This window comes from Pundamilia nyererei, unplaced genomic scaffold, assembly GCF_000239375.1.
Source record: "Pundamilia nyererei isolate P.nyererei 1_Seehausen unplaced genomic scaffold, PunNye1.0 scaffold00045, whole genome shotgun sequence".
NCBI lineage: Eukaryota > Metazoa > Chordata > Actinopteri > Cichliformes > Cichlidae > Pundamilia > Pundamilia nyererei.
Genome location: NW_005187446.1, coordinates 2,745,589 through 2,754,391, shown reverse-complemented (window position 1 = coordinate 2,754,391; position 8,803 = coordinate 2,745,589). Strand labels below are relative to the sequence as shown.

The 8,803-nt window shown below is 41.9% G+C and overlaps 2 protein-coding genes across 3 annotated transcripts in view; both read left to right on the top strand.

Moving 5' to 3' along the window:
- Positions 1–5,331, top strand: part of adamtsl4 (ADAMTS-like 4) — a 37,157-nt gene extending 31,826 nt beyond the window's left edge. The window contains exons 10-17 of the mRNA XM_005732063.2: positions 55–324; positions 471–600; positions 994–1,198; positions 1,436–1,609; positions 1,851–2,030; positions 2,167–2,346; positions 2,445–2,592; positions 2,675–5,331. Coding sequence (XP_005732120.1) covers positions 55–324; positions 471–600; positions 994–1,198; positions 1,436–1,609; positions 1,851–2,030; positions 2,167–2,346; positions 2,445–2,592; positions 2,675–2,805 — 1,418 coding nt within the window. The 3' untranslated portion in view covers positions 2,806–5,331. The remainder of the gene's footprint in view (positions 1–54; positions 325–470; positions 601–993; positions 1,199–1,435; positions 1,610–1,850; positions 2,031–2,166; positions 2,347–2,444; positions 2,593–2,674) is intronic.
- A 2,628-nt stretch (positions 5,332–7,959) lies between these two features.
- Positions 7,960–8,803, top strand: part of celf3b (cugbp, Elav-like family member 3b) — a 32,879-nt gene continuing 32,035 nt past the window's right edge. For both annotated transcript variants that reach the window (XR_311702.2, XM_005732061.2), the window contains exon 1: positions 7,960–8,673. The gene's annotated coding sequence lies outside the window, so the exon portion shown is untranslated. The remainder of the gene's footprint in view (positions 8,674–8,803) is intronic.

Below are 8,803 nucleotides of genomic sequence, written 5' to 3'. Positions count from 1 at the left end.
GTTCTCCTTTATATTTGAGCTTTAATGTCCATCTTTGTTGGCATTCTCTCACAGGTCCTCTCACCGTCTCAGTTGAAGACCCTGTTCCTGCTCCTCCTCCTCCCAATTCAGTCCATTCTTACCCTTCCTCCTCCTCGTCCTCCTCCTCTGTGTTTTCGCTCCCAACTTCGAACCAGTGGACACCTGAGCGGTCACGCCCACGAGGATCTGCGCCCAATAGGAATGCTCGGATCCCCCCTCGCACCGACCTGCCACTGGACACCCTGCCGCCATTTGTGTGGAAGAGAAGTGGCCTCACCGAGTGTTCTGCATCCTGTGGCAAAGGTAAGACTTCTGATTGTGGGACTTCATATGTGTTACACCCCAAAAATTCTCTCATCTGCTTAATTACTTTGGATGAGGTGGTGTCTCCCTCCTCTGGTTGTTGGAAGCAAGTACAAGAATCTGTCCATCTCTTTCTCTCTCTTAAGGTACTCAGAATAGACTCATCGTATGTGTGAGCCGTGATACAGACGAGGAGGTCTCAGAGAGCAAGTGTGACTCTGCAGCCAAACCTGTTCCTGAGGAGGAGCCTTGTAACACACACCCCTGCCCTCCATTGTGAGCAACCTATACATTAACTTATTCATATACAGGTTATATAGAAAATTAATTTCTATATTGCATTTTTTATACATTGAATCTTATTTAACAGCTTATTTTTTAAATGATATTCATTTATCTTGGCTTGAAAGCATAGATTTTTTATTTTACTTGAACATAGAGACATTTTATGCATATTTTTGCATACCAAAAGTAGTAGTAGCTACATGGCAGTCAATTTGTTTGGGTTGGCTGTATTTTGTGCCATGCTTAAGAGTTACTGTGAAGAATTAAAGATAATTCCACAAACTGTATAACATAATTATGAATGGAAACTAACTGCTTACAAAAGTCTCTTTGCTTGAATGACTTGTAAATGTTTTTAAGTGGATCCTGTCTCCTCTGTCACAGCTGGGAGGCAAGTTCGTGGTCGGAGTGCAGTGTATCCTGCGGCCCGGGTGTCCAGCAGAGGCAGCTTCAGTGCAGGCAGAGCTTTGGCGATCGCTCCACCATGGTTCACCCCCAGCGCTGCGCCGACCTCACCCAGCCAGTGCTGACACAGCCCTGCCAGCTCCGCCTCTGCTCCCACTGGGAGGTCAGCTCTAACTGGAGCCAGGTGAGTCCACAACACATGTATGTTAGCAACAGCCTCTGTTCTTGTCTGGAAACAACAGACCCTCTCACATTGTCAGCAAGCGGGACACTTGTATAGTATAGTGTCTCAACAAGACACTATCATTCATTTCAAAAAGCTATAATTAATACTACAAAAAAAGATATAATTGGGAAGAAAAAGAAGATTTGTTTCGTGGTTTGTCTGCATATTCTCATGTTTGTCCTGTTTCTGCCTCAGTGCTCGGTGGACTGTGGAGTAGGGAAGAGAACAAGGAGTGTGCGCTGTGTCAGCGATCAAGGTGACGTGGTGAACGAGAAGGAGTGTAGCTCCAGGGCCCGTCCACAGGGAAGTGAGGAGTGCAACATGGGTCCCTGTGTGACCAACTGGTACTTTACAGACTGGTTAAAGACTGTAAGTAATGCACACGCATTTCAGCTTTCAAAAACTTTTCAGCTTTAAAAAAAAAAACAGTTGAAAACACATCTATTTAGACAGGCAGTATTTTTAATATCCTTGTAAAGCACCTTGGATTAGATTCTTATCTTAAAAGGTGCTATATAAATGAATTTTACTTATGTACTCACAGCAACAAAAGAATAAAACATGTATTTAGCATCGGTCCTCAACATGTTCCCTGACTTTGTGTGCTCAGTGTTCAGCGCAGTGTGGCCCTGGGGTGCAAAAGAGAGAAGTGGTGTGTCTGACCAGAGGAGGAGTCAGAGAGGGTGGAGAAGGAGGAGATTGTGTTGGGGACAAACCAGCAGAGATGAAGGCATGTAACGGAGGCCCCTGTGTGCCAGTAGCTATGTGGTATAGCAGCCCCTGGACACAGGTAGGAGAGTGGTGTCTAAAGACTTATTTTGTGTTGTGAGTTTGGGTCTCACAACAGTTTGGGTGTTTTGTGTCCTATAGCTGCTTTATTCTTGATTAGGGTTGGGTATGTCACTGATTTGTGGTCTTTTTTCCAGTGTAACGTCCCATGCGGGGATGGAACTCAGCGACGAGACATCATTTGTGTCCAGAAGATGGGGAACGATTTTACTGTTGTTCCAGACGCTGAGTGCGCTAAGCTGGACAAGCCTGCATCAGTCCAGCAGTGCAAGATGGGAGCATGTCAGGCACAGTGGTTCACCACAGAGTGGAGCGCGGTGAGAGATGAAAGGACAATGAAGAGATATTTTTTAAAAATCAGAGATTTGTGGAAATTATATTTATACTGTTGGCCTGCCTGCGTTTTTGTTCTCAGTGCTCAAAGTCTTGTGGAAAGGGCTTACAGATGAGGGAAGTTCGATGTCTAACACCAGAGAAGAAGCACAGCCATGAATGCGACTCCAGCACCAAACCAGTCCAGGAACAAATCTGCAACACAATACCCTGCAGCCCACAAGTCTCAGGTCGGTGCGTGTGTCAACAAAACTGTGATCAAGTGTGTTTTGATCTCCCTGCCAACCTCTCTGTCCTTCTGTCTGCTCACAGATGAAAACTGCAGAGACGTACGTCAACAGTGTGAGTTGGTGGTGCAAGCCAGACTCTGCGTCTACACCTACTACAAGAAAGTCTGCTGTGCCTCCTGTGTTCAGAGTGCTCAGCGTGCCAAGAGACACTGACCGGCCAATGGCAGACAGCCCCTGTGCGCAAGTAGTGGAGGATTAGGTCAAAAGGGCTAATCACTCCAGAAATGACAAGTCTGTAGAAATGAGCAGCCCAGAGTAGACACGTGAAGGCGTTTGGATGACATTTAGCTTTTTTGTCCTAAATCTTAACATAAAACACTGTGAAAGTTCCTCTTATCAGTACCAGTCGCTTAAACCTGCACCTTCCTCTGAGTTTGCTTCAATATACTATGTGTGTTAGCTTTAACAGTTTGCTGATTTCCCACACACAGTTTAATTGAATTTCATTGTCTTTATTTTCACTCTCGGAGACTCATTTCTGTGACTTACAGGTTGTAAAGAAAGGAGGACACAGCTGTGTTTCAGCAGCAAATTTAACAATTTAAAGATTCCTCCTAATCTACGGGATCTTCAAGCAGACATGCATACCACTAATTACGTGCTAAACGAATGATTACCATGTGTGCTAAGATCTACTGGAATAGATCTGTTATCAAGTGCCCCACTGAGCTACAGTGGAAAAAACCCTCCCAGACTAGAAGGATTTTATTTACATATTTTATCTATTTTTTCTCTTTGCCAAAAATATTTCCTCAAGTGTCCTCTCAGTATTTGGACAGATGAACCAAAGGATTGGGGTGGGCATAAGAGTTAGTGACCAAATATAACAGGGTGGGAAGACAGAGATGAGACTCTTCCCGAACAAGAAGGTCAGCTGACATGGGACAGTCACAACAAAGGTTGCCCACAAAGAAATTTTTGTTTAAATTCAAACCTAGCTATAAAGATTTGTAATTGCAAATGGGTTTTTTTTTGTTTCTTTGTTTGTTTTTTTAATTTTATAAATATATATCAAAGAACAAACTGACAGGACAGCTGTTGCTGTAGAATTGTCTTCTTGACCAAGAACCAAGCGTATCATATCACATTGTTAGTCTCACTTCCCAACTATGCATTAGGCATACTCAAGATATCATGTGAACCTTAACTTGCCACTAAAATATAAACAGCAGGGCATTACTTAAGCAAGAGTAGTGTTGACAGTAGGACGCTGACAGTCCTAAAGGACCAGCTTCAGCCCGCTGGTTTCGCTCCACTCTCCCTTTAAGCCAACTTTCTTCTGATTGGCTGCTGCGTGCAAACACAAGCCTGAACAGCAGGTGGGTGGGACTTCACCTGCTGTGTGCCTATGAACATATTAAGGATATCTCCTTCCAATGACCTCATACAGAGCAGAGAGTAAAAAATCTGCCTTAAATCAATGTTTAGACCATTCTGAAGCCTCAGGGTTTTGACTGAATAAATCTTTTTTTTTAATTATTTGTTAGCTATGTATAATATTAGCATTCATTTTAGCATTTGCTGCTTTCTTTGGTCAGTCATTGGTGGTTTTGTACTTTTCATGACATTTCCTTTCGGTACAAACCAGAAGGACATTCAGAGTGTGCATCCTCTGTCAACTGATTTCTTTATTTTTAACAGTTATAAATAAAGTGACCTAAATTCTCCCCAAAATTTGACAAGTTCTTAACAATATCATAAAGTCAGCTTCATAGTTTCTGCATAATCTTGCTGAACAAAAGCCAGTGATCATATATGTTTAATAGACAATACAGAAGGTGGCCTTTAACCAATAATAATTACTAAATGATTGATTTTGCAATTGTTATGATTAAGCTATTAAAAATATCTTTATGTCATTACCTTTTTGGGAGGGAATGTTGAATCTGTCTAGTGAAATCAGGTGAAGTCATAATAGGAAACCTTAAGGGGACTGAAAAAGTTGCTTTCTTACATGTAGGCTTCTAGATATGATTGGATCATAAGCAATGATCCTGCTTTGACCTGAAACATAAATAATGCATATCGAAGTGTCAGCCTCTGTATATGTGTGTGTGTACTGTTTAATGCTCTTTCTCTGGCCTTGATTGTTTTTAATTTGCTCCCATTTTCTTTTTCACCTCCCACTCTGACATATACTGACACCCAGTCAAGGGTGGGGAGTCTGTATATTTGTGAGATATGTTTTAATGTCTATAATTTCTCTGAAGATAGTCGGTGCTTATGTTTATAACTGAGTAGAGTTATCAGAAGTGTTGTTATAGAATCCATTTATTCACATCTAACTGTCACATAACTATTTTATGTTGCATTTGAAGAAAGAATCAACGTTTTTGCTCTTAAATTGCGTGTGTGTGTGTGTGTGTGTGTGTGTGTGTGTGTGTGTGTGTGTGTGTGTGTGTGTGTGGTTGTGAGTTTTGCATATGTGGCTTTGAATGTGTCATTCTTGTCTCTTATCCCTTGTAGTAGAAATTAGATTTTATATATAAACATAAAAAGGATAGTAATTTATCTATTATCTAAAGAACATGTAATTTATTTGCTGTTTTGAGGAGCTGTAGCAATTTTTTTGTTACCACAAGAGATTATCAGATTGTTATTTTCAGTATACAGACAATTTTATGATGCAAAAACAGGAAACAGCGTGGAAGAGTTATTATCTTGAAGCTTCATTTTAAATAAAACGGAAATTACAGAGAAATCAAGGCGTGTGTGTTTCTTTTTGGTCCACTGAACAAGGGTGAATTTGCCACTTTTGTCCAAACAGTGGCGCTATTGAGTCTCTTACACAACTTAGTCAGGCCTAGCTGTCTTCCACAGTGAGTCATCTATGGATAAAGAAATAAAGAGGTTTTTTTATAAAAATGTATGCTGTGGTCGAAATATTGAATGAACACGAGTGTTTTATTTCACTTTTCACCCTAGATGAGTCTTAAATTCTAATTTTTGTGTAATGACAATAATAATAATAAACATCTGACCAACATAACACAAATGACACTCTAATCATATATGTGCTGTAGTACAATTAGTATTACAAGGCAGAAAAATCCTGGAAACACACAAAGATTATTATTTACATATTTATTTATTATACTCTTTATAAAATCTTGAGTGAGTGTGTGTGTGTGTGTGTAATGTGATGTTTCAGATAGGAAGTGTAGTGCACAATCCTCAGTCTTTAAGGAAACCCTGCCAAGGTCAGCTGCTGTCTGAGATGAAAATCTAGGAGTGGACGAGCTTGTGTAATGAGTAGGACTATCAATAAGGCAAAATCAAACCAGGAAAGAAGAGAGTGGATGCTAAAAACTATAGGACCTTCATTAAACTTAAATATCGCTTAAGCCGGTGTAGTTTCCTGATTCCGTATCAGCAATTCTGGAAATGTCAGCCCGAGTAACTTCTAATAATTTCAGAACTTTTTGGTGGAGAAGTGATAATTTCACATAGAAATTTGTGATGTAAATGTATACTTTTACCTCCCATGGACGATATAATGGGCTCGGACCCCATTTTGGCTTCAGCACTGCCTCAGTTCTTCAATACATAGATTCAACCAGGCAGTGGAAACAATTTGGTCCATATTTACATGGTCGCATCATACGCGCTGCAGATTTGTTGGCCGCACATCCATAATGTGAATCTCCCATTCTACCTCATCTTAAAGATACTCTATTGGATTGAGATTGGTGACTGTGGAGGAAATTTTAGTGAAACTAACTGTCATGTTCAAAAAACCAGTTTGAGATGATCTGAGTTTTGTGACATGGCGTGTTATCTTGCTGGAAGCATAAATCAGAAGGTGGCTACATTGTGGTAATTAAGGGACGGACACAACAGCAGGCAGGCTGTGGCATTTAAACGATGCTCAGTTGGTACCAAAGTACCTCAAATGTGCCATGAAAATATTCTCCATGCCATTACACCACCACCAGTAGTCTGAACTGGCATGATGAATCCATGCTTTTATGTTGTTTATGTCAAATTCTCTCCTTGTCATCCAAATGTCACAACAGAAACCAAGACTGATCAGAGAAGGCAACATTTTCCTAGTCTCCTCTTGTCAAGTTTTCCGTGTGAATTGTAGCCTCAGTTTCCTGTTCTTCACTGACAAGAGCATCCACTGTGCTCTTCTGTAGTAGCCATTTGTAGTAGCCATTTCAATTTGTCTAACTAAAATGTTCACTACATGCCAAAAAAGGTATTTAGTCGCTGCCATGTAGATGCTGATTAAATATTTGTGTTAACCAACAGTGGAACGGGCGCACCTAACAAACTGGCTGGTGATTGTATGTTTTAAATTGTGGAATGTAAACTCCCTCAGATTGACCATGCCCCCAGTTCCCACTAACTTAGGGGGGAAGTGTTCTCTATGTCCTCCAACATAGCTAAAGATTTTCCAATCCAGTGGTACTGGAACAGTTTGGAGCAGTTTTCAAACAAGTGCAAGGTAGAGCATTCATAATGCTTTAGCTCAACCATGAAGGAACAGAGGCAAAATCAGGATGTATTCTCTTCTTCTCATTCTTTTTCTTTTTGCAAGGAAGACCTATGAGTTCCAGAGGGCTACAGCCCTTTACACCGGGGTTTTCATGCAAGCCTGCGTGGGCGGGGTATATATGTTGGATGAATGTGGCTCACAGAGGGCACGATGCAAGACAGGCAGATGGTGACCTTTGGGAGTAAATTACCATGAACCTTATGACTCTGTTCCCTCAATCTCTCTCTCCTTTAAAGGGTCCGGGCATGCACACTGGCTTTCAATTCAAAGATGTGAATAAGGAGCGTGCTGTTATCGATAACTCTGGAAGTTTGGGGTTTTGGGGGATATCACAGTTAAATAGCCCAGTGTCTGCCGGTTTTCTAAAATACAGGCTGTAAAGTAGGCCAACTCCAACCTCGAGCTATTTCTCTTCCCTCTGTCACACATTTCACTCTGTGTGGGTGTGAGCGTGAATTTCGGGCTCGGGCGTGAACAGCTGTAGTAGTCGTGACTGCGTGCTCGACGACGGCGGCGCGCTTCGGCTTCACGTCAAGAAGCATCGTTTCAGCACCAAGGCCAGGGCTCGCGGCGAGAACAATAGGCGGCTCCGCGCACAGAGTTGGCTAGGCATCGTCTTTAAAGCGGTCACCTGGAACTAGTCGCCAAGATAACACGGCGCTAAAAATGCTAAAACAATCTTTTTGTTTTAAATACTGAACACACATCCACAAGTTATTGAGTAAAGCTTGAAAAGATTACCGAGACGTTTAATCTGGATTTATATTTTTATTTTTCGTGTGTGTACGAGAGGATTGTTATTGACGGTCCCCGCGGCTGACGTCACGCGCTAGCAACCGCTTTGGAGATAGGAGGGGGAGGGGGAGACAGAGAGTAGAGAGACACCGGTAGCTTTAGGACGTTAAAAGCCATAGAACCGTCGGACGGGCCGGTCGCTACAAGAAACAGAAAATAGTAAGAGCAGCTCCCCATTAACGGTTAGAACAATAACGACAAGGCTGAAAGATCCCGTTACGAGTGACCGATCAAGTTTCAACAGTTTTAAGCTAGCCAAATTCTAGAAGCTGCTTTGTCCATTATCACTTTGTTATATAATATAACAGGACTTGAGAGTGGTGAAAGTGATAACTCTGGATTTGTAAACCCTGAGAGGTTGGGACTAAGTGCAGAAAGCGGTGGTGTTCGAGCTCACCTGCCGCCAGGACTTCTTCTCCGTCACTTCCACACCCGAAGACCGGGAACACCGGGATTTTTTGTGGATTTTTTTTTATTTTGTTTTTTTATTTTGTAAAAACACAAGGCGAATCTATAGTATTACACACCGAGGAGAGAGGAGGAGGATAAACACAAACACACACACAGCACGGCAGGCACAAAGAGCGGGGAGCATCCAGAGAGGGGAAGAAGGCGGACCGCACGGAGAGATAGAGCGCGGTGTGAGGACAACAACCCGACTGAGCATCCCTCTTTAATTTCTGATCTGCTCAGGAAACACTCTGCACGGCCGTACAGTACAAACGGTAAGAGCTTTGACGTGTGCAGCCTGTATATTCCCATGTCTTGTTTTGTTATGACGAGAATATTATATATATAAATATATTTATATATATGTGTGTGCGTGTGTGTGTGTGTGTACATTGAGGAGGGGGG